This window comes from Muscardinus avellanarius (genome assembly GCF_963383645.1).
Source record: "Muscardinus avellanarius genome assembly, chromosome: 3".
NCBI lineage: Eukaryota > Metazoa > Chordata > Mammalia > Rodentia > Gliridae > Muscardinus > Muscardinus avellanarius.
In genome coordinates this window covers 4,431,574-4,456,898 of record NC_137788.1, presented here as the reverse complement: position 1 = coordinate 4,456,898, position 25,325 = coordinate 4,431,574, and the positions used below count along the sequence as shown (strand labels likewise).

Sequence of the window (25,325 nt, the reverse complement as noted above, 5' to 3'; positions counted from 1 at the left end):
GGGGCCGGGCGCAGCGAGCGCGGCCAGCAGGGGCTGGCCGGGAGCGTGTCCCCCGCTGTCCCCGGAAGGTCAGGCTGGGGAGCGCCCGCCCCGCCCCCACCCCGGCAATTCTCCGCCCGCGTCCTTCGGGAGCCGCCGGCGACGCCCCTGGCGCGCGGTGCTCGCGTCCACCTCCCCGGGCGGGTCCGCGAGGAGGGGGCCCCGCGAGGGTCCGCGGCTCGGCCGGACCCCGCCCGCGAGGACCGAGCTCAGAGCCCAGGGGGCCGCCCCAGCGGGGAAGAGGACGCCGGGGGTGCGGCCGGGCCCAAAGCCGCATCCCCCGACGGCCAGTCGGGGGCGCCCGAGAGCGGCGGGCGCTGCTCGAATAAAAACTAGGGGAGGGGGTGTAGCTCAGCGGTAGAATGCCCCTCGGCTCCATCCCCAGACCTGCAAAAGAAAAAAATAAAATAAAATAAAAGGGAGCCAGTCGTGGCGGTGCACACGTGTAATCCCAGCCCTTGGGAGGCTGAGACAGCAGGATCGCAGGTCTGTGGCCAGCCTCGGTTACTCAGTCAGGCCCTCCGTCATTTAGTGGGACCTTGTTTCAAAGTAAAAAAATAAAATATCAGGCTGGGGGTTACCCTGGAGGCAGAATGCCCCTGGGTTCCATCCTCAGTACTGCAAATAAAATAAAATAAAATAAAATAAAATAAAATAAAAAGAAGTTAAAAATAGAGCTGGATGTGTGGTAGCATATCAGGGCTCCCAAGGCTGAGACAGGAAGATTGTAGGTTTGAGGCTAGCCTCAGCAACTTAGTGAGAGTCTATTTCAAAATAAAATTAAATGAATAAATAAAAAGGGCGGGGGGGCCGGGTGTGGTGTCGAACGCTTGTAATCCCAGCATTCAGGTGGCACAGAGACGGGAGGATTGTGGTTCTCAGCCAGCCTCTGCTACGACTTAGTGAGGCCCTTTGCAACTCAGCGAGACCCTGTTTCAAAATAAAGAATAAGCCGGGCGTGGTGGTGCACACTTGTAATCCCCGCGCTTGGGAGGCTGAGAGCCTCACTAAGTAGCTGAGGCTGTCCTCGCGATCCTCCTATCTCAGCCTCCCAAATGCTGGGATTACAAATGTGCACCCCCATACCCAGCCCCTATTTTATTTTTTATATTATTAATTATTATTATTATTATTATTATTATTATTATTATTGTACTGGGGGTGGAACCAGGGGTTTTCTACCTTTGGGCTACACTCCCAGACCTATTTTCTCTTTTACTTGGAAACAGGGTCTCACTAAGTTGCTGAGAGCCTCACTCAGTAGCTAAGGCTGGCTTCGAACCTGCGGGATCCTCCTGTCTCAGCCTCCCAAGCGTGGGGATTACAAGTGTGCGCCACCACGCCCGGCTCTTATTTTTCATTTTGAAACATGATCTCACTAAGTTGCTGAGGGTGACTTTGAACAGTTGACTACCCATCCTGCAGGCGGGTGATTTTTGGTTTGGCAATCTCTTTGTTCTGAGGATTGAACCCAGGGACAGTTTACCTCTATGAGCTACACACAAGCTCGTTTTTATTCATTCATTTATTTATTTTCTTTGAGGGGGAAGACTAGGGATTGAACCTGGGAGCATACTACCTCTGAACTACAATCTCAGCCCTTTGTATTTATTTTTTATTTTTTACTTTTTATTTTTTGTTTTGCGGGTCTGGGGATGGAAACCAGGGGCATTCTACCTCCAAGCTACACCCCCTGCCCTATTTTTTATTCTTTATTTTGAAACCGGTCTCACTGAGTTGCAGAGGGCCTCACTAAGTAGCTGAGGCTGTCTGCAAACCACGATCCTCCCGTCTCAGCCTCTTGAATGCTGGGATTACAAGTGTGCGCCACCATGCCTGGCACAGATTTTTAAATTTTGTTTCGGCAGACAGCATCAGCTACTACTTAAAAACCTGGAATCAGACTACTTTGGCAAGATTATTTCCAGCATCTCAATTATACGAAATTTGAAGGATCAAGTTCTCTTCATTAACAGAGGAAAGCAACCTGTGTTTGAGGATATGCCTGATTCAGATTGTACAGATAATGCACCCCAGACCAGATTTATAATATATCTGTATAAAGACGGTGATGCCAGAGGAATGGCTATAGCCATCTCTGTGAAGTGTGAGAAACTTTTTACTCTCTCCTGTGAGAACAAAGTTATTTCCTTTAAGGAAATCAGTCCTCCTAAGGAGATCATAGAAACAAAAAGTGACATCATATTCTTTCAGAGAAGCGTTCCAGGACATGAGGATAAGATGCAATTTGAGTCTTCATTGTATGAAGGATACTTTCTAGCTTGTATAAAAGAGAAAGACCAGTACAAACTTATTTTGAAAAAAAGCGGTGAAAATGGGGATAACTCTGTAATGTTCACTGTTCAAAATCAAGACTAAATATTAAAATTCCACAATTAAAAAAAAATTTTGTTTCTTTTTCTTTTTCTTTCTTTTTTTTTTTTTTTTTTTGATGGTACTGGGGGTGGAACCCAGAGGTTTTCTACCTCCGGGCTATACTCCCAGATCCATTTTATATTTTATTTGGAAACAGGGTCTCACTAAGTTGCTGAGAGCGTCACTAAGTACTTGAAGCTGGCTTTGAACCTGTGTGATCCTCCTGTCTCAGCCTCCCAAGCGCAGGGATTACAAGTGTGCGCCACCACGCCCGGCTGATTTTTTTATTTTGAATCAGGGTCTTGCTAAGTTGCCGACAACCTTCCTAAATTGTTGAGGCCAACTTTGAACCTGCAACCCTCTGTCTCAGTCTCCCAAGAGAGATTACCGGCATGCACCACCACTCCTGGCTTTTTTTTCCTTGTTGAAACAGGGTCTTGCTAGGTTGCTGAACGCCTCATTGCCTTGTGGAGGCCATCCTTGAAACTGCGATCCTCCTGTCTCGGCCTCACAAGGACTGGGGTTGCCGGTGTGTGCCACCATACTGCTGGCTCCCTTTTATTCTTTTTTTTGGTGGTATTGGGGGTGAAACCCAGGAGCTTTCTACCTCCGGGCTATACTCCCAGACCTATTTTATACTTTATTTGGAAACAGGGTCTCACTAAGTTGCTGAGGCTGGCTTCGAACCCGTGCGATCCTCCTGTCTCAGCCTCCCAAGCGCGGGGATTACAAGCGTGCGCCACCATGCCCGGCTCCCTTTTATTCTTTTATTTTGAAACAGAGTCTCCCTAAATTGCTGCATCTGGCCTCAAACCTGAGACCCTCCTGTCTCATCTTCCCAAATAGTGGGATTACTGGCTTGGGCCACTCCAGCCCATTTACTGAATGTTAGTAATAATACGCATTGGCACAAGTGTAATGATTTTTCTTCCTCTGAGTGATACTGTTGTATTAGAAATATATGTCAGAAATGTTGTGAGTATATGTAAGATCTGGAGGTAGTGTAGGAACAGATGGATTAGCTGGATAGGCAAGAGGGACTGGGGCAGAGGAAGGGGATAACTGCCAGGCGTGGTGGCGCACGCTAGTAATCCCCGCGCTTGGGAGGCAGAGACAGGAGGACGCGCAGGTTCGAAGCGCGCGCTGGCTTAGGAGACCCTGTTTCCAAATAAAAATGTAAAAATAGGTCTGGGAGTGTAGCCCGGAGGTAGAAGGGCTTTCAGGAACCCCAGTACCACACAAACAAACAAACAAAAAGATGGGGAGAACTGGGCATAACCAACGGGAAGACGAGATAAGGGCCAGTAATGGACCCACGCCTACAGGAACAGCTGGAAAACGAAATAACAATGGACCCACACCCACAGGACTAAGAATTGGAAGGCCAGATAATGGACAAAGTAGTGGACCCGCATCCACAGGATGGAACGAGATAACCTCGAGTCAGGGTACAACTGGCCTGGCCAGCGGCCCCAGGGTGGCTCTGACCCTCTGTGAGGCTGGCAGGGCCAGGGCACTCCCTGGTAGCTGTCTGACCATTCCTCTAGAGGACGGCGGGCTCAGCCCCGTCCGACTCCCCGGACCTCGAGCACCTGCGCCTCGGCCATCCGCCAGGGCTGTAAGCCATCCTGGACCCAGGTTACCCGCGGGGACCCGTCTTGCCCCAGGTAACCGAATGCCAAATGGCTAGTGGCTTAGTTAGAGAAGGCTGGGAGTGTTACGAGCACTGAGTGGATTAATAAACCGAGCATTCGTGAAAGACATCCAGTGTGGCCACGGTGTCCGGACGACGCACAGCGGCTGCCTTTTCCCCGTGAGTAGACATGCCGGCGAGGGTACAGGCTGACGTCTGCTTGGATAGGACTTCCTCGGCTGGAAACTGCACCAGAAGACTGCGTCCGCGCAGAGCGCACATCGCCAAGCACGCGTTCTTATCGGACGGGGCCAGGCCAGGGCAGACCATATATAAGCCCCAGCCTGGAGCCGCTGGGCGAGGCTCCGAGCTCCGCGGTGCGGGCGGCGAGGCCGAATGGCTGGCGGGGGTCCCTGGTGGCCGCTCGAGACGACGGCCCGACGCTCAGGGGCAGAGCTCTCCCATCGGGAGGGATGCAGTGATGGAAGCCGGCGCCTGGGACCTAAGACGTGACCACGACCCCGCCGCCGCGGCGATCGGTGAGCGACCTGGGACCCCGAGTTCCCTGCAGGTGGCCCCACGGAGGCCCAGGACTCGACCCCCCCCCCACAATTTAAGCAGCAGACCGTGGCCTCGTGCTTGTCCGTGTTTCTGTTGCGAGTCCATCACAACAGTGAATTTATTATTGTTTTTCTTTCCAAGACTTTCAAAGGCCGACTTAACCCCCTTCCTTATCCTTGGACTCGTCCAGCCCGGCTCCCCCCCTCCGGTCATTCGCCGTGGGACGGGCCGCCCCGCCCCTTCCGCTCGCTCGCTTTGCATGCAGGCCAAAGCAATCGAGCCCCGATCGCACCCAGCCTGGCGAGAGGCGGCGATCGAGGGGCGGGCCGGGGCCGTTAGTGCTGCCTGGGCCCTGCGTGCCCTGCGCGCTGCGGGCTCTTTGCGTCTGCGTCGTGCGTCCACCTCCCTTTCTGCCTCGGCTGCCGCCATGGCACCTGTGGTTAGTATGGCTCCGCGTGAGGCCTGGGCTCGGGGAGAGGCACGTGGGCCTCGCCGCGCCGCCTCCCGCCCGGGCTCGCGGGGGACGGCAGTCTGCAGCGTCCGGCCGGGGCGAACTGGCAGGCGGGGCGGCGCGGCGCCCGCACGTTGTGGGCGGAGGAGGCCGCGGTCTGCGGCCCGTGCGGGCTGCCCGGGAGCGCCCGGGGGCGGCGGCTCGGGCTCGGGACCCCGGAGGCTGCGGGCCGGGCCGGCCTCCGACCCCTGGCCTGGCCGCCTGGGCGAGGGGCGGGAAGGGTCCGGAGACCTGCCGCCCTCCGGAGCCGCGCAGTCGGAAGCCCGTGCCCGGGGCTGGAAATGGACCGCGGAAGGGTGGCCGACTTGAGAGAGAAGGCCCGGGCCTGCGGGGCCCTCCAGCGTCCCCCGAGGAAATTAAGTTTAGCAGCGCGCAGCTCTGCAGATCCTCCTGGCTAGGGCGAAGGCCGCCGTATTTCCATTTTCTTTGGGCAGGCTGGGGCCGGGCCCTGCGGGAACCCCCTGCCTGTAGATAGCCCTCTTTACAGCTTGCTTGTAGACAATGGTCTTAGATTCTGCTTTATTCTTTTCTTTAGACCTCCCTGATTTATATTTTCGTTTCTCCATCTTTCTGGCTCGGTGCGCTTTCAGGTGCTTATGTGTATGTGGGTGTTTTTGTATTTAAACCTCGATGGAGGGAGAGATCAAGCGCATGGCGGGTAGGTCTGCTTGCTGGTCCTTAAGTCTCCGGGACCAGATTTTCAAGCAGTCCTCTTATTACTGGGAAGAAACATTGTAAGAATCCTTTTTGTGGTAGCTGAGAATTTTAGCTACCTGATAAAAGTTGGAGTTGTTTCAATCATGAAGGGAGGGAAGGTGTTCTTGGAAAGGTCTATTTAGATTCTGCAGAGCTTTTAAAAGTGGAAATACAGGCAACTGGGTTGTACAGATGGATTTTTAGTGGCATCAAGATTTTACAGAAGAATATTAACGTAAGTTCGCTTGCAGGAGTAAAGCAGAAACCTCATAGGATGTTTTGCCTGGTGGCTTGGAAGTGTTAATTCATAGATTAAACCCATTAAGAGGCCAGAAATTTTTTGATGGTAGTGTCCTAGTGAGATCTTAAGTTTTAGTTTTAACCTTGTCCCAGCTGGAGTAGACAAGCTGCCAGGGCACTGAACAGTTCCTTCCGCTGTTTCTGAGAAGGTGGAGGAGGGAAGATTGGGAGAGGAGCTCTAAGGAGGAGCATCACAGACTGGAAACAGGGACAAGGGTTGCTCTTCCCATTAAAATTGCACTAGGTATACAGGGCATTTGTATGCAGCTGTGCTCTAATTGTGGAGCAAAATAAAGGTGTATTTCTTGAAACTGCTTGGAAATTTTAGGGCAAGCTAAAGACGATGTTCATTTTGTTTTTGTGGTTTCTTGCTTGTAAAGGTTGGGAGACTGGAAAGGTTAAGTGGGGCAAGAGGTCAAGGGTTGCTGGGGTGATTTCCTGGATGAGGCCCTGATCTGATCCCCTGGCAGGCTCCTAGTCTAGGAGAGCAGCCTCTTGCGTGACCCCCTGCCACCACTGGGCAGGACTTAACCCTTGGTGCTTTTACTAGGGGATCCCACGCTGTGGATTTTGCATTTGGGCCTTTTGTTGGGCTGAGATTCATCGCTGTTATTTGTCTACCTCCTTAGAAAAAGCTTGTGGCGAAGGGGGGCAAAAAAAAGAAGCAGGTTCTGAAGTTCACTCTTGACTGCACCCACCCTGTAGAAGATGGAATCATGGATGCTGCCAATTTCGTAAGTCCTGGCCTGTTGCCCCTCTGGTCCCAGGAAGTAATGAGCCTTTTGAGATACTGTTGAGAAGAGCCGCTAGGGTGCATTTCTGTGTTGAGAGCCTTGTAGGCAGCTCCACCATTTATGGCTCTTTCACCTTTGAGAAACATGTGGGCAAGTTACACATTTGTTTCCAAGTCTCTTGTATGCATCTGTTTGATGAGTGAGACTTAGAATAAACAGGATGGACTGTAGCACACAGGTAGGAGTGTTCCTCCTCCCTCCCTAGTTCCTAGGGAGGATTGGCTTTAAAATGAGCCCTTGGGAAATGGTGTGGTGGCACATTTTTAGTTCTCCCTGTACTCAGGAAGCTGAGACTGGAGAATTGCAGGTTTGAGGACAGCTTCAGCAACTTAGTGAGACCCTATTTCAAAGTAAAAAAGGAAAATGGGGCCTGGAGATGTAACTCAGAAGAATAATACCCCTAGGTTCAATTCCCAGCAACATGCACAGCTACCATGGGGGCTCCAATGGGACGGGCACTTAGTAGGTTTAATCACAGATGTGGGTCTTACCCTCTCCTCTGCTGGAGGGCTTGTCCTGGGCCTCCCTGCACCTGGGGGTCTTCAGGTAGATGGCAGCAGCCTCTGAGGTTTCCTGACCTTCAGTGTATTTATTTGTGTATGTATGTCTTTATTTATTGGTGCTGGGATTGAACCCAAGGACATTTGACCTCCAAGCTATACTTCCTGCCTTTTTTTTTTTTAACTGGGTCTCACTAAGTTGTCAAAGCTGACCTTGGACCTGCTATCTTCCCATCTGGAATTTTAGCTGGGTGTGCCACCACTCCTGATGTTTGTTTGTTTGTTTGTTTGTTTGTTTATTGGTACTGGACATGGAACCCAGAGGTTTTCTACCTTTGGGCTACACTCCCAGACCTATTTTCTATTTTATTTGGAAACAGTCTCACTAAGTTGCTGAGGGCCTAAGTAGCTGAGGCTGGCTTCGAACCAGTGCGATCCTCCTGTCTCAGCCTCCCAAGCACTGGGATTACAAGCGTGCGCCACCATGCCCAGCTAGCTTGCAGTTTTTTTTGGCAGGGGGGTCCTGGAAACCCTTCTACCTCCGGGCTACACTCCCAGACCTGTTTTATAGTTTTTATTTGGAAATAGGGTCTTTTAAGCCAGTGAGGCTGGCTTACAAACGTGCGTCACCACACCTGGCTAGTTTTTTATTTTTTTGTGGGTCTGGGATGGAACCCAGGGGCATTTGACCTCCGAGCTACACCCCCTGCCCTATTTTTTATTCTTTATTTTGAAACCGGGTCTCACTGAGTTGCAGAGGGTCTCACTAAGTAGCTGAGGCTGTCTTTGAACCATGATCCTCCAGGTCTCAGCCTCCCGAAAGCTGGGATTACAAGTGTGCGCCACCACGCCCGGCTTTCTTGCAGTTTTTAAAAAGAGAATTATAGAAGGCTTTTTTCTTTGTTTAATTAAGTGGGGTGCTGGGGACAGAACCCAGGGCCTCATTCATACTAAACAAGTGCTACCAGCTGGGTGAGGTGGCATATGCCTGTAATTGCAGTACTTGGGAGGCCTCAGCAATTTAGACTTTGTTTTTAAAAAAAAATTTGGAGATGGGTGTGGTGGTGCACAATTGTAATTTTAATAATTGGGAGGCTGAGACAGGATCACAGGTTCATGGCCAGCCTCAGCAACTTAGTGAGGCCCTCATCAAGTTAGCAAGACCCTGTTTCAAAGTAAAAAGAATAAAATAGGGCAGGGGGTTGTAGCTTAGAAGTTGAATGTCCCTGAGTTCAATCCCTAGTATTGAACTCAACAAAAAGCAAAAAAAAAAAAAAAATTAGGTCTGGGTCTATCTTAGAGCCCCCTGGGTTTGATCCTCAGTACCAAAACAAACAAAAACAAGTGTTTTACCACTGAGTAACAACCTCAGTTTTTAGAGTATAGGAGTTTCAACCGGAAAGAGGGACTTCATCTAATTTCTTGCTACAGCAAGAAAACAAAATTGCAAAGGTGTTTTTGGACCAAGGCTCCTGAACCCCGGGGCTCTGCAGAGAGGCTCTCTGGCCGCCTTAGTGCCGGCCCCTTCTGCTATGCCTTGCACATGGCCCAGGTCTAGAGTGGTTTGGGCCACTGTATGTCTTCTCCTGTTTTTTTTTTTTTTTTTTTTTGTGTGTGTGTGTGTGTGTGTGTGTGTGGTACTAGGGGTGGAACCCAGAGGCTTTCTGCCTTCGGGCTATACTCCCAGACCTTTTTTATATTTTATTTGGAAACAGGGTCTCACTAAGTTGCTGAGAGCCTCACTAAGTAGCTGAGGCTGGCTTCGAACCCTTGTGATCCTCCTATCTCAGCCTCCCAAGCGCAGGGATTACAAGGGTGCACCACCACGCCTGGCCTTTCTGTTGGTTTTGAGACTTTTTTTTTTTTGTAAAACTTTGGCCTTGAAGCCTGGTGTGGTAGCACACGCTGAGACCCTTTGCAACTCAGACCCTGTTTCAAAATACAGAATAAAAAAATAGGGCGCTGGGCGTGGTGGCGCACACTTGTAACCCGAGCTTGGGAGGCAGAGACAGGAGGATTGCCCATTCGAAGCCAGCCTCTTTGGCTTAAGAGACCCTGTTTCCAAATTAAAAAAAATATAAAAATAAGTCTGGGAGCGTAGCCTGGAGGTAGAAGGGTTTCTAGGAACCCCACTACCACCAAAAAAAAATAGGGCTGGTGTAGCTTGGAGGTAGAATGCCCCTCCCTGGGTTCCATCTCCAGTATCGCAAAAAGAAAACTTTGGTCTTGGGGTTCTTGTCTGCTCTGTAACCTTGACCCAAGAGCAGGTGTCCTGCTCAGTCTTCCATGTGAAGACTGACTTGATCTTTATGCGAGCCGTCACGTACAGTCATGCCAGGGTGTGTTCAGAGTACGTAAATACAGGTGAAGGGTGCCATTTTCTACTTGTTCTTCCTGGATTTAAGACTTTATCAATAGCTCAAGATTTGCTGTAAGCTGAGCATAGTGGCACACACCAGTCATCCCAGTACTTGGGAGGCTGAGACAGGAGGGCCTCAAATAGTGAGATGCCGAGCGTGTAGCTCAGGACGCTCCTGGGTTCATCGCCCAGGCACTCACGCGGGCGTTGCTGTAACTCTTTCAAAGACAGTGTTTAAAGATAGGTATGTGGGGCCTTGGGAGGTGGCTCAGTGGTAGAGCTTTGCCATGTGTGAGGCGCTGGGTCCAGTCCCCAGGGCCAAGAAGAAGGGCCGTTATGTGGGAGAACCGATGTGAGATACTGCTGTCCTCGTCTCTTTGCTAATTGGCCAATGCGATGCTCTCTCCAGGAGCAGTTTCTCCAGGAGCGAATCAAAGTGAACGGGAAAGCCGGGAATCTTGGTGGCGGGGTCGTGACCATCGAGAGGAGCAAGAGCAAGATCACCGTGACGTCCGAGGTGCCTTTCTCCAAAAGGTATGGGGGAGAGGAGGTGCGGCCCCAGTGCCGGACCTGCCACCCGTGCTGCTTCTGCTCCTCACCGAGGGGTGCCCGAGCCAGGCGGGAGCGCGTGTGTCAGCATGGTGGCCGGAAGACTCAGCCTGTACTCATTTTAGACTTTGTTTCACAGGCTCAAATATTTTGAGCAGTAGAGGTGTTTAGATTTGCTTATATTATATTCCTGTGTGTGTTATTAGGCATTGAACCCAGGAGCATTCTGCCTGAGCCCACCCTTTTATTTATTTTATTTTATCTTATTTATTTTTTGCTTTGAAATAGGGTTTTGCTCTGTTGCTAAGAGTCTCCCGAGATTGCTGAACCCTTCCTTGAACCTGCCATTCTCCTGTTTCACCCTCCCTAATGATAAAAACAGCAGGCATCTACCACCTTTCCTAAGATTATATTCTTAGAAATGAAGGTCTTGACCAATGGCCCACGCTTGTAATCCTAGTACTTGGGAGGCTGAGACAGGAGGATCTACAACTTCGAACCTGTTTCAAAATAAAAAGTAAAAATAGGGCTGGGGGTGTATGTAGCTCAGGCAGAATGCCCCTGAGTTTAATCCCCAGTACTATAAAAATGGAAAAGAAAAAAAAGAAGTGAAGATCTTAAGCTGGGTGTCATGCCGCATGCTTGTAATCCCAGTGCTTGGGAGGTTGAGACAGGAGGATCCAGGTTCGCAGCCAGCCTCAGCTTAGTGAGGCTCTCCGCAACTTAGACCCTGTTTCAAAATAAAGTATGAAAAATTGGGCTAGGGGTGTAGCTTAGAGGAGAGTGCCCTGGGTTCTGTCCCCAGCACTGCAAAAAAAAGGAATGATGGTCTTCCTTCCTCAGTTTCTTTTTTTCTTTTTTTAAGGTACTGGGGATGGAACCCAGGGGCATTCTACCTCTCAGCTACACCCCCCAGTCCTGTTTTTAATTTTTTTTTGAAGATTTAAAGTTTATTAAAAAGATTGAAATACAGATTCAGCTACACCTCCCAGCCCTGTTTTTAATTTTTTTTGAAGATTTAAAGAAGTTTATTAAAAAGATAGAAATACAGAAAATAGTTATGGCATGAGTGGGGGGAGGGTGGCCCAGGCCATCTGACTACTCCCCCTTAAGTTTTTATTTTGAAACAGGGTCTCACTGAGTTGCAGAGGGCCTCACTAAGTAGCTGAGGCTGTCCATGAACCAGGATCCTCTTGTCTCAGCCTCCCGAATGCTGGGATTACAAGTGTGCGCCACCACGCTCGGCTCCCTCTGTTTCTATATTTCAGTGAAGACCTTTCACTTTGTGTGGGGTTGCTGGGGATTGAACCTCGGGGGTGTTGAACATCTGAGCTACACGCCCAGCCCTGCTTGTGTAGTTTTTTGAAACAGTCTAAGTAAGTTGCTGAGGCTGTCTTCGAACCCTGGTCCTTCTGTTTCAGTTTCCCAAGTACTGAGGTCGTAAACATGCGACACCATACCCAGTTTGGGGCTTTCTTTCTTTCTTTTTTTTGGGGGGGATACTACTTGGGATTGAACCCAGGGGCATTCTACCTCCGAGCTGTACCCCTGGCCCTATGTTTTAGTCTTTTTATATTTGAAAAGAATCTCACTGAATTGCAGAGGGCTAAGTAGAGAGGCTGTCCCTGAACCTGGTCCTCTGGTCTCCGCCTCCCAGATGCTGGGATTACAAGCGTGCGCCATCACACCCGGCCTTTTTATTTTTATTTTTATTTTTATTGTGGTACTGGGGGTGGAACCCAGAGGGTTTCTACCTCCGGGCTATACTCCCAGACCTATCCTCCTGTCTCAGGGATTACAAGTGTGTGCCACCACGCCCTGCTGGAGCTTTCATTTTTAATTCCATTTTTATGCCTTTGCATTGGACGAGGTCTCTGAAGCTCTGTTTGAATGGAAGCTGATCTAGTTGATTTCTGTGGACCTGTCTTTCTTTTCAAGGGGAGAACAACAAAGCTCTTTTGTCCCTGCTGGACACTGGAAGATACAGATCAGAGTCACTGTAGGAGCTGGGTGTGGCAGCTCACACCTGCAGTCCCAGTGCTTCGGAGCCTGACAGGGTTGTGGGTATAGCCCCAGAGGTAGAGTGTGCCTGGCTTCAATCTCCACTACCACCCAAAGAAATCTTTTTTTAGTTTTCACAAACCTTATGTACTTTACCCTATGGAGGAGAGAAGGAAATTAATCTAATATGGCTTCTTTTACTTTTGATGCTGGGCATGGAACCCAGGATTCTAAAAATAGGGCATAGAATGCCCTATTTTTATTCTTTTTTTTTTTTTTTTTCCTTTTTTCTTCTTCTGGGGTTTCTGGGGTTTCTGAAAGCCCTTCTACCTCCAGGCTACACTCCCAGACCTAATTTATGTTTTTATTTGGAAATAGGGTCTCTTAAGCCAGAGCGCCTGGCTCCGAACCTGCACAATCCTCCTGTCTCCGCCTCCCAAGCGCGGGATTACAAGCGTGCGCCACCATGCCCGGCTTTATTCTTTATTTTGAAACGGCTCTGAGGTGCTGGGGCCAGGCTAAATTGCTGAGGCTCATCTGGGCATGGAGGCTCATAGCTGTAATCCCTGTGCTTGAGGCTGAGACAGGAGTATCTCAGGTTTGAGATCAACCTCAGCTGCTTAGTGAGACTTTCAGTAGCCTTTGAGACCTTTTAAAGGGGCTGGTGTAGCTCAGAGGTAGAATGCCCTGGGATACTGTCTCAGTCTCCCAAGTACTGAGATTCCAGGCATGTGCCACCATGCCCCCTGGCTTTTCCTTTAAGCCAGGTGTGGCGACCTAACCCTGTAATCCCAGTACTTAGGAGACTGAGACAGGAGGATCACAGGTTCAAGGACAGCCTCTGCAAGTGAGATCCTTTTTCACATAAAAATAAAGTAGGACTGAGGGTATATCTTGTAGGTAGAATGCCCCTCCCCTGGGTTCAATCCCCAGCGCTATAAAATAATAATTATTATTTTGTTTTCCTGAAATGTTCTAGGGTGTCCCCTAATCTAGAGTTGTGGTTTTGTTTTTCTTAGAGAGACATAGAGGTTTATTTAGAAATGTAGGGAACTGACATTCAAGGGAGAATGTGGCCTCTGCAAAAGTGAGGATCCCTTGGGAGTACGGGGCGCTTTTTTTACCCCCCTGTCATACTGAGGATTGAACCCAGGGGTCTTTTGTTTTTTTTTTTGGGTGGTGGTACTAGGGATGAGATACAGGGGCTTTCTACCTCTGGGCTACACTCCCAGACCTATTTTATACCTTATTTGGAAATAGTCTCACTATGTTGCTGAGAGCCTCACTAAGTAGCTGCGGCTGGCTTCGAACCTGTGAGACCCTCCTGTGTCAGTCTCCCAACAAGCACTGGGATTACAAGTGTGCGCCACCATGACCAGTGCCCTTTTTTTGAAATGGTCTTACTAAGTAGGTGAAGGTGGCTATGAACCTGTGATCCTCCTGTCTTGTCCTCTTAGTACTGGAATTACAGGTATGCCCACTGTATGGTTAAGGCTTTTTTTTTTTAAATAGTGGACTTATGTGAGAGTTGGGTGAAGCTTTTTCCCAAAAAAAATTCTATTATGAAAAATTTCTAACTACTTGAAATTTGAATTAAGCCCTTCATCTGAGCATGTTATGGTAGAATACTTTTAGGTGACCAGCTCGCCCACTTGTACGTAGGGAAGTGGGTGGCAAGGGTGGGCTTGCTGGCTCGTCTCCGCTTGGGTCCTTCCCAGGGGCCAGGGTGGCTTCACGTAGGCTTCGCAGCAGTCTGAGGAGATGGTGAGTATCTTAAGGCCATTTCTAGTGGAGGAATGGTGAGCTGAGGTGAATTTGCCCGGCAGAATCCTGTGGGTCCAGTTCCTCTTGACTTATGTCTCTGGGAAGTTGCAGAGTGGCTGACTCAGCATCTAGGGAACAGACAGCCAGAGCAGAAGCAGTCGCGTGTTTGTGTGATCTTCAGGTAGTTGGGATACTGGAAGCAAAAGCCAGTCGTGGCCAGGCGCCATTGCCCAAGCCTGTAACTCCACTTCTTGGCAGGCTGAGGTGGTAGATGCAAGGCTGGCCAGTCTCAGCAACTTAGACCCTGTTTCAAAGTAAAGAAAAAATAAAAAGGAATAGAAGTACAGCTTAGAGGTTGAATTCCCTGGGTTCAGTCCCAGTACCAAAAAAGAATAAGAAGGGCCAGCTACTGCCTTTACGTAGAGGGCATTTTCCAGTGATGGACCGTCTCATAGAGTCTAAGGCGGCAGCACCCAGGCAGACAGTTGATAAGAGTGCGCAGGGTGAGGGTGGGGCTCGGTGGTGACGTCCTCTCTAGCATGCTAGAGACCCTGGGTTCATCCCTGCAGACACAGCATCCCCAGAAACACCCCTTGAAGCTGTGTGCTCTGGCTACAGTCGGGAGGGTGGCTGGAAGTCGGCATGAGCAACACAGCAGGATCTGTCTCAGAAAACCTGAGCCGTCTGTGGCGCGGGCGTTGGCAGGGAGGCACCGTCCCCTTGAGGTTGACTGGTGCATCGTGGAAGCGGCGGCCTTAAGCGGCCTCGACGCCCCGTGCCACCTGAAGGCCTGCTGTCCTTGGAGCCCATGGAAGCAGCCTAAGGACAGGTATCGACTGCCCAGCAGAGCTCAGCTCACTGCCGTGGCGCCTTTGCCGTGATCGCGACAGTCTTGGCGGTGTTGGCTGCTCAGGCTTCGCTGTTCTCGTTACTACCGTCATTTTAGGTGGCGCGGGGCTAATGCGAGTAGAGCCTTGGCTGGGAAGACATCTTGAGTTGTAATGGTCTGGAGTGTGATTTTGCAGAAGTTAGAATGTCTCAGTGCGCGCAGGCCGTCTGTCCAGTGTGGTTCCTAAGTGTCCTTTCTCTGCAGGTATTTGAAGTATCTCACCAAAAAATATTTGAAGAAGAATAACCTACGTGATTGGTTGCGAGTAGTTGCTAACAGCAAAGAAAGTTATGAATTACGTTACTTCCAGATTAACCAGGATGAAGAAGAAGAGGAAGATGAGGATTAAAACTCATATATCTGGAATATTTTGTATAAGTTCTTGAATAAAACTTGGGAACTAAACCGGTGGCGTATCCTTGTATCTGTGCGGTGTGGATTGGACGGAAACACGGGCTTCCCTGGCTGCCACACGCTCAGTTTTAGACGTTCCTTTTTTCTCTCTTGAAAATTTCGGTTCTCACATTAGTAATATCAAAAGTAGAGAGAGGCCTACCTAGAGGGAGCTAACAGGCACCGCCATTGAGCAGAATAGTTTTGTTTTTAAAGGTGTGGCCGTACCTGGTGGTTTTCTCTCAGATTCAGGAATACAACCTGGGGCTCTTCATTCACTGCTGAACTGGTGATTTTTTTTTCTTTTTTTTTCTTTTTTTTTTTTTTTTTTTTTTTTTGTGGTACTGGATGGAGGTGGAACCCAGAAGCTTTCTACCTCTGGGCTATACTCCCAGACCTATTTTATACTTTATTTGGAAACAGGGTCTCACTGAGTTGCTGAGAGCCTCACTCAGTAGCTGAGGCTGGCTTCGAGCCCGCGCGATCCTCCTGTCTCAGCCTCCCAAGCGCAGGGATTACCACCATGCCCGGCTAAACAGGTGATTTCTTTCTGATGTGGTCTTGTGGGGAAATGGCAGCGTCAATCAAAAGCTGGCTTCTAGGGTCTTTGTCTTTATTTTTAAACTACAAGTGATTCTTGAGGCTTAGTTATATATGCTAGGCCTTTTACTTCCTGTGAACGCAAACGTGATCCTTCAGCATTGCTGCATTCAAGTCCCAGCTTTTGAATTCAGTATGTGCAAAAGTGAGTTTGTAAATACACTGCTTTTCCATTCTTTGCCGCAAACCTCCCTCTGGCCTCCAGCAGAGGGAGCTGCAGACCAGGCTTCCAGATGTGTTCCTGCCGCGGGAGGCCGCCCAGGGCCTGGAGCCAGACAAGTGCTTGGGAGGTTCTTGCCGAGCATTTGAGTTTCCCAGGAGGTAGTGGCTTCCCTGCCACTTGATGCCACGAGTGGACTGCGTGTCACAAGTCCTAACAGCCAGGTGTGGTGACACGCACCTGCAATCCCCGTACTTGGGAGGCCGAGATTGGACTGCAAGGTACACGACAGCCTCAGCTAGTAGTGAGGCACCAACCCAGTGAGACCCTGTTTCAGAATTAAAATAGGGCTGGGGTGTGGCTTGCAGGTGAGTTGCCTCTGGGTTCAGTCCCCAGTACCACAAAGCTCTAAGGGTATAGATGTGCTGTGACTCCTAAGAGCTCTGGCCGCCTAGGCGAGGCCCTGCTCCGTCTCCACCACACATGCACATCTGTAGAGAACCAGGCTTCACGCTGGGGTTGGTGCCAGTGTTGCAGAGGCTGGAGCCCAGCCTTGGTGCTGACTTTGAACAAGCCCCTGATGCCTTTGAAGCCCTGAAATCCAAACACTAGTGCACGAATGTCTGCCTTGTTTTATAATTATGTTATATCAAATTCATGTTTTTAAAGAGCTTTCCTTAAAGCTGATCACACCTGAGATGAATGTGCGCTCCGTGAATTGCGGAGCTGGAAGTGAAATGCTGAGGCCCCACTGAGGCTTCAGTGTAACATTTGGTGCCTGGATTGAATTTAACGCGTGAGGCTTTGCAATTTCACCTGTGGCAAGGTCTCTCAATTCCTATTTCTATGCAAATTTCACGAGGCAGGATCGTCTGCATTCCTTCCCTGCCCTCACCCCACAGAGGGCAGGGTTTCTTTCAGACCTAACCAGGCATCCGTTGCTTTTCTGTGTCCCTTAACCATGATCATTCACCTTAAATTTGTGACGTGGATTTGCAAATTTTACCTGTTTGTTGCATTGATGTTTTCATGTAATTTTTAGTTGGGCTGAAATTAGCATGTACTTTTAAAAAAAAAAAACTGGTCCCAGACCTTAGAACATGTAATAAAATTGAAACACTTGTTTTTCTATGCCTTTGAACTCTGTAATTGAGTTTTGATCACATTTTATATTAAAGTGGCTAGCACATGGCTACTATTATGTGCAAGGCTTTTTTCTTCTAAGAGCGGATGTTAATTTGTTAAATGTCCCTGGTTGAGTGCTGTGCAGAGTTACCTGGGCCTTTACTAGGTGTGGAGGAAAGTGTCTTGACCAGTTTATTAGCCCATCAGTACCATCTTGCCTCAGACTCTGGCCACGGCTATGAGTGTGCTCTCCAAAGAGCGTCCCAGATCTGGAGCCTGGAGAGAAGTCTCGGAAACAAGCTTTCTCATGGGGGGATGTGCAGTGAGAGCCTGAGTTGCATTACGCCCTGGGCGGCTGGGCCCAGGGCGCCCCAGACCCTTCCATTTTCCTTTGTATCTGGCCTTGAGCCTACCTGCCTGATCTAGAAACGCCAGTGTGTAGGGACATCAAGGTCCTAGGGTCTTCAGCTGTAAAGTTTGCCCAGGTCACAAAATCGAACTTTGGTATGAGCTTTAAGCCTGCCATCTCCGGTTGCTGCCAAGGCCCTCCCCTTGTGTGTGTGGGTGCAGCCAAGCCGAGCCGTCCTCAAGTGCTTGCAAGGATGGGATCCTTTGTAAAGGTCTTCAGAAGCCCCCGCGGTCCCCTCTGACTTCAGGGGGAAAGCGTGTTTCTGAGCATAGGATGTGTGGTCTTAAGAGCCAAGTGTCGACACACGGAGCTGACGTTTGCTGAGCCCTGCCTCTGCGCTGCAGAGGTGTCGAGCGATGGGACGTACGGGAGTTTAACCATGGCCACTACCTGTAAGGCAGTTGCTTTCCGGGGATGCCCAGACAGCGTCCCAGACTTCAGCCTTTTAGGTGTGTCGGCAGGTGGGAAGGACCTCGGCGTGGGGATGCTGTCCCTCTGTTAGTGTCTGGTGGTTTTGGACATCTGCTTCCCTTTGTTTGCTAGTGACTTGACCTCCAAGCCGGGTGTGCTGGTGCATGCCTGTGATCTCAGTACTTGGGAGGTTGAGATAGGAGGATCACAGGTTCGTGGCCAGCCTCAGCAACTTGTGAGGCCCTCCACAAATAAGGAATAAAATAGGGCTGGGAGTGTAGCTCAGAGGTAGGATGCCCCTGAGTTCGATCCCTAGAACTGCGCACGTGTATGTACACACACACACACACACACACACACACACAAACCTTCCCAGATTTGGTAAGTGTTGTGAGTAGGGAGGCAGGACGAACCTAGGATGTGAAACTTAAAAGAAGCCTCAGGGCTGGCAGTGCCAAGGAGACAGACCCTCCTTCAGTACCCTTGGATAGTGCTGGTTGGGTCAGAAGCTGCAGGCCAGCTGGGCATTGCCTGTTTTTCCAGTGTTTGTGAGGCTGAGATGGGAGGATTGCAGGCTCAAAGCTAGCCTCAGCTACTTAGTAAGGCCCTCAGCAATTTGTCAAGACCCTGTTTCCAAATTAAAAAAAAAAAAAAAAAAATGGAGCTGGGCGTGGTAATCCCAGCATTTGGGAGGCTGCTATCTCTTGCGGACAGCCTCAGCCACTCAGGCCCTTTGCATCTCAGTGGAACCCTGTTGCAAAATAAATTAAAACTAGGGCTGGGTAGCCAGGCGTGGTGGTGCACGCTTGTAATCCCAGCACTTGGGAGGCTGAGACAGGAGGATCACAGGTTCAAAGCCAGCCTCAGCTACTTAGGCTCTCAGCAACTTAGTGAGACCCTGTTTCCAAAATAAAGTATAAAATAGGGCTGGGAATATAACCTGGAGGTAGAGAAACCCCTGGGTCCCACTCCCAGTACCACCAAAAACAAACACACACACACACACACACACACACACACACACACACACACACACATTAGGGCTGGGGGTGTAGCTGGGTGGGGGGTAAAATTCCCCTGTGTTCCATCCCCAATACTGGGAAAAAAAAATTGGAGCCTGGAGGGGTGGCCCACAGTGTAGCCGTAGTACTTGGGAGGCTGAGACATGATGCCCACAGGTTTGTGGCCAGCCTCCGCAAAGTAGTGAATCCTGCAACTTACTGAGGCCCTGTTTCCAAATAAAGAATAAAATGGAGCTGGGGTGTAGCTCAGGGTGAAATGCCCCTTTTTCAATCCCAGCACTACAAACACGGGAATGCCCATATGTCTCTGAAGGACCTCCACTATGGAGGAGGTCTGGCTGGGTCATGATAACCTGCGTTGGGGATAAACTGGGGTGCTTCTCTGATGGGCGAGGGCGTGAGGGCTTTGCCCTCCCAGCAGGCAGGTTGTGCTGAAAGCTCTAGGTGACCTACAATGGTGCTTGTCTTTAGCAACGAAACCCCACTAGTTCCTAATCTCCCCACTTTCCTGATTTTGCACTGGATTTGAGAACCACATTTAATTCTTTCTTGTTCCTGGGGAGTCAGCCCAGGGCAGTCACCTCTGACATCCACCCCCGCCCTTTTTTAAAATTTGAAACATGGCCTTTCTAAGCTGTTGAGGGTTTCACTAAGTGGCCTAGGCTGGCCTCACATCTGATCCTCCTGTTTCAACCTCCCCAAGTTCTGGAATAATGGGCATGTGCCATCGCCCCAGATTCACGTTCTAAGCTACTTTAGACCAAGCTGGCATTTCAGTCTAAGGCTTCGCTGACCTGCCAGTGAGTTAGCTACTTAATGCCTATCAGGTTCAAGGCTAACACTTTTTTTTTTTGTTTTTTTTTTTGCAGTACTGGGGATGGAATCCCCTGGGGGGAATTCTACCTCTGAGCTATACCCCAGCCCTATTTTTTTTTTTTTTTTTTTTTTTGGTAGCTCAGCTACTTAGTGAGGCCTATTTTTTATTCTTTTTTTTTTTTTTTGTGGGTCTGGGGATGGAACCCAGGGGCATTCGACCTCTGAGCTACACCCCTTGCCCTATTTTTTATTCTTTCTTTTGAAACAGGGTCTCACTAAGTTGCAGAGGGCCTCACTAAGTAGCTGAGGCTGTCCACAAACCGTGATTCTCTGGTCTCAGCCTCCCGAATGCTGGGATTACAAGTGTGCACCACCATGCTGGGCTATTCTTTATTTTGGAACAAGATCTCACTAAATTGCAAAGGGCCTTACTAAGTAGCTGAGGCTGGTTGGGAACCTGCAATCCTTCTGTCTCAGTTTCCCAAATACTGGGGTTACAAGTGTGCACCACCATGCTGGGCTATTCTTTATTTTGGAACAAGATCTCACTAAATTGCAAAGGGCCTTACTAAGTAGCTGAGGCTGGTTGGGAACCTGCAATCCTTCTGTCTCAGTTTCCCAAATACTGGGGTTACAAGTGTGTGCCACCATGCCCAGCATTTTTTTTTTTTTTTTTTTTGCGGTGCTTGGGATTGAACCCAGGGCCCTGTGCATTGCCTGGCAAGCACTCTACTACAGAGCTATGTCCTCAGCCCCCCAAACTTCCCTTTCTGAGAAGCTCCAATCTCCTCCCAGACCCCTAAGGGGTTTGTGCAAGGTCAGAAAAACCCTTCAAGTGGGAGCCTGGTCTTGGTGCTGCTGAGGGATGCAGGCCCGCCCATCTATGGGACCCTGCCGTCCTAATGGCGCACTCTCCCCAGGAGCAGGAGGCTGGATCCCGCAGAAGCCTAGGGTGGTGACGCGTTCATCACGCAGCCTGGGTGCGGAGACCGGTCCCTGCAGGAACCGTGGAGGTCTTGTGTGCCGTGTGACCACTTTACGTGGCCCAGGATTGGAGACCTAGTGCTGACGGTGATTAGCTACTTTAACTCTATTCTTGGAAAAAGAAATTTCCCTTGACACTTCTGCAGCCAATATATTTTAAAAATATTTTGATTTTTTGAATCATCACAGGTGTAATTACAAACCGTGTGATCAGCAAACACCAGATTCTTGTCTCCTGAAACTATAACCCTAACAATAGGCTGTTCTCATAACTGCGGAATGTCTTGAATGTTCAGCCTTTTAGGGATGGCTGTGTGTGTGTGTGTGTGTGTGTGTGTGTGTGTGTGTGTGTTACTGGGAATGGAACTCGGGAGCTTTTCTACCTCCGAGCTACACTTCCAGACTTATTTTATATTTTATTTGGAAACGGGATCTCACTAAGTAGCTGAGGCTGGCTTCAAACCTGAGTGGTCCTCCTGTCTCAGCCTCCCAAATGCTGGGATTACAAGTAGGTGCCACCACGCCCGGTTTAGGGATGGCTTTTATTTTATATTTTTGTGGTGCTGGGGTTCCTGGAAGCCCTACCACCTCCGGGCTACGCTCCCAGATCTATTTTTTTTATATTTTTATTTGGAAATAGGGTCTCTTAAGCCAGCTCAGCTGGCTTCCTCCTGTCTCCGCCTCCCAAGTGCGGGGATTAGAAGCGTGTGCACCACCACGTCCGGCTAGGGATGGCTTTTTTTTTTTTTTTGGCGGTACTGGGGTTCCTGGAAGCCCTTCTACCTCCGGGCTACACTCTCAGACCTATTTTCATTTTTTTGTTTGGAAACAGGGTCTCTTAAGCCAGCGTGGCTGGCTTCGAACCAGCGCGATCCTCCTGTCTCCGCCTCCCTAGCCGGGGGATTACAAGTGTGCGCCACCATGCCCAGCTAGGGATGGCTTTTAACATAAAGCATTTGCAGGTCCCTTGTCATGAAAATACACATCGACTAGTTTAGAGCACTCCTTTAAAAACGACGGGGGTGTGTAGTCAGAGCCCCTCTGGTGTCTTCCAGCGGTGCTGTCTGGCTCAGCCCTTGGCTAGGAGCTGCCGCAGCTGAGCTGCGGGCTGGGGAAGATGAGGCGGGGAGGGCATCTTGAGTGCCGAGCATCTCAGCTCTAATTTGTTGCAAATTAAGCAGTTGGAGCTTTTCCTTCTTGAACGATGTCTTGACTTTCTCAGCCTCGCCTTGGGAACTGGAGCCAAGGTTAATGGTGTGTGCGTGCACACACACACGTGCGTGCACATATGTGGGGGCTTTCTGGTTCTGAGAAATCTAAATTGCAGTTCTCTGCAGAGGGTCAGGGGAACTTTGAAAGGGTCTAATGCCCGTCATTAGGCAGGTGTTGGGGGCTGGCAATGGAGGTAGCCATGTTTGCTGGAGTGTAGGGCTATTTGCCTGGATGATTATCAGTCAGGAAGACCAGTGGTCTGTAAGAAGTCAGGAAGTCCTCCAGGGAAGATGTAGGCCCTGCAAGATGCTGGTCCCAGATCTCTGTCTACAGAGTAATTAAAGATGATCTGAGCTGGGCATGGTGGTGCACGCTTGTAATCTCAGTACTTAGGAGGCTGGGACAGAAGGTTCGTAGGTTCAAAGCCAGCCTCAGCTACTTAGTGAGACTGTCCGCAACCTAGTGAGACCTTGTTTCCAAATAAAAATTAAAAAATAGGTCTGGGAGTGTATCCCGGAGGTAGAAAGCCCCTGGGTTCCATCCGTAATACCAAAAAAAAAAAAAAAAAAAAAAAAGATCTGAGCTGGGCATGGTGGTGCACGCTTGTAATCCCAGTACTTGGGAGGCTGAGACAGGAGGTCCCCAGGTTCCGAGCCAGCCTCAGCAGCTTAGTGAGGCCCTCAGCAACTTAGTGAGACTCTTTCCAAATAAAATATAAAATAGGTTTAGAGGTATAGCTCAGAGGTAGAAGGCCCCCTGGGTTCCATCCCCAGTAACACACACACACACACACACACACACACACACACACACACACACACACAGTAGCCAGGCGTGGTGGCACACACTTGTAATCCCAGCATTTGGGAGGCTGAGACAGGAGGATCGTGGTTCGAGGACAGCCTCAGCTACTTAGTGAGGCTCTTTGCAACTCAGTGAGACCCTGTTTCAAAATAAAGAATAAAAAATAGGACAAGGTAGAATGCTCCTGGGTTCCATACCCACACGGTAAAAAAAAAAAAAAAAAAAAAAAAAAAAGATGTTCTGATACAGCTGAGCACGGTGGCACATGCCTGTGACCCTGTGCTTGGGAGGCTGAGACCGGGATCACAGTTCAAGGCCGAGCTCAGCAATTTAGCAAGATCCTGTGTCAACATAAGAAAGGTGTGGTGGTGTACATCTATAACCCCAATACTTGGGAGGCTGAGACAGGAGAATCACAGGTTTGAGGATAACCTCAGCGATTCAGTGAGATCTTTCAAAAAAAATGAATGAATGAATACATAAATAAAGGGATGGAGTTATAACTCAGAGGTAGAACCCCCCTGGGTTCAGTCCCCAATACAAAATAATAAAGTAGAAGACCTGAGAAATGAGAGGATTCCCCGCACCCTACACTCCATCCCTGAAGGCTGGCTAGACCTGCCAGTTTGCCCAGGAATGAATGAAGAAGAGAGTCCGCTTGGGATTGGCCGCAGTCATTTGGGCGGCAGGAGGGGAGAGCTTTGCTGACATCTTCCGACCCTTCCTGGGCTGGCCATCACCTCCTGGCCAGCGGGTTGGGTTCTGGTGACTTTCCCAAGAGGTCCTGTGCAGGGGGTGGCTGCGGAGGGGTGTGGGGACCTTCAGCCAAGCAGACGTGATTTGCATAGTTCTCCAAAGGTGCCAGGCCCGGGACTGCCCTACTGGCCATGGCTCTGGGCACTGGCCGCTGCCTGCCTGGATGGGGCAGGTGCTGGGCCAAGACCGGAGGGTGTGTGCCAGAGGTCCCTCCTTCCCTGCTAGCGGGCAGCGGAGCAGTCCTCAGCTGGCCCCCAGGGGCCTGGCCACAGGCAGTGACCTCCCCTCCCTGGTCCCTCTGGGATGAGGGGGCCGGTGACCCTGCAGCCACTGAAACTTACGCACATTCCTAAAGTAGCTTTAAGATTTGCTGCAGCAGCCGCGCTTGCTTAAAAGTCCAGCCTTGTTCCCCAGGGCCGGGCCTCCATCTTCACCTCTAACCACCAGAGCCTGCCGGGGAGCGACAGGAGCTGCTTCCGAGTGCGAGTTCTGGTGGCCGCCACCCGGGCCGGGCGTGTGGAGCCCTGAGCAGGGCTGCCAGCAGGGGCGGGCAGAGACCCTCCTGGGCTTCTAGAGGAGTCAGGACCTGTCTCCAGACTGCCCCCCTCCCCAAATGCGGGTCACATTTTTCTTCTAATCCTCATTAGAAAGGGGCTTAGAAGCCGGCCAAGGCCGAACGTAGAGTGGGTGGGGACCTGCGTGGCCACTGGGGAGCTTTTCGCTCGCTGCCTGAGCCCCGGCCGCGCCCTTGGGCTCCTGGGCCTGGCGCCTCCCCGGGGCCGTGTCTCCCCCTCGCCCGCACCTGGGGGTCCTGGGCCTGGCGCCTCCCCGGGGCCGTGTCTCCCCCTCGCCCGCACCTGGGGGTCCTGGGCCTGGCGCCTCCCCGGGGCCGTGTCTCCCCCTCGCCCGCACCTGGGGGGTCCTGGGCCTGGCGCCTCCCCGGGGCCGTGTCTCCCCCTCGCCCGCACCTGGGGGTCCTGGGCCTGGCGCCTCCCCGGGGCCGTGTCTCCCCCTCGCCCGCACCTGGGGGTCCTGGGCCTGGCGCCTCCCCGGGGCCGTGTCTCCCCCTAGCCCGCACCTGGGGGTCCTGGGCCTGGCGCCTCCCCGGGGCCGTGTCTCCCCCTCGCCCGCACCTGGGGGTCCTGGGCCTGGCGCCTCCCCGAGGCCGTGTCTCCCCCTCGCCCGCACCTGGGGGGCCCTGGGCGGGGCGCCTCCCGAGGCCGTTGTCTCCCCCTCGCCCGCACCTGGGGGGTCCTGGGCGGGGCGCCTCCCCGGGGCCGTGTCTCCCCCTCGCCCGCGCCCTGGGGTCCAGGCCCCGCTCCGCCCCGCCGTCGGGTCGGGGGCGCCTCGACGGCTCCCCCTGCCGGAGCGCCCCGTCCCCTGCGCTCGGCCCGCGGCTCGGGACTAGTCCCCAACTTGTTCCGTGCTGTTAACTAGTCCCGCTGCCGGAGCGATGGGATGGGGTTGCCACAGCAACCAGACTGGACGTCACAATCCGGGCATGTGTGCCGCCCCCCCGCCGCGCCGTGCCGCGGGCGCTGCCGCCGCCACCCTCGGCGGGCTGCGGGACTCGGGCTGCGGGCTCGGCGGTGCGGGCGGCGAGGGCGGCCGGAGCGAGGGGCGACACGGGGGCGGGGGGCCGGCGGCCGCCATCTTCTCGC

At 51.2% G+C, this 25,325-nt stretch overlaps 2 protein-coding genes across 2 annotated transcripts; both read left to right on the top strand.

Annotated features, from left to right (window-relative positions):
* Positions 1 to 720: 720 nt before the first annotated feature.
* LOC308259921 (interleukin-18-like) lies at positions 721 to 2,567 on the top strand (the record flags this gene model as incomplete). The annotated part of the gene is made up of 3 exons (XM_080691261.1): positions 721 to 727; positions 1,465 to 1,468; positions 1,908 to 2,567. 3 exons carry the CDS (start codon positions 721 to 723, stop codon positions 2,416 to 2,418), a joined length of 522 nt encoding a protein of 173 aa, XP_080547387.1. The 3' UTR covers positions 2,419 to 2,567.
* A 2,469-nt stretch (positions 2,568 to 5,036) lies between these two features.
* On the top strand, positions 5,037 to 15,442 carry RPL22 (ribosomal protein L22; the record flags this gene model as incomplete). Its single annotated transcript, XM_080692180.1, has 4 exons — positions 5,037 to 5,048; positions 6,746 to 6,850; positions 10,179 to 10,303; positions 15,177 to 15,442. The coding sequence occupies 4 exons, from the start codon at positions 5,037 to 5,039 to the stop codon at positions 15,319 to 15,321; spliced, it is 387 nt and encodes a 128-aa protein (XP_080548306.1). The 3' UTR covers positions 15,322 to 15,442.
* Positions 15,443 to 25,325: the final 9,883 nt, after the last annotated feature.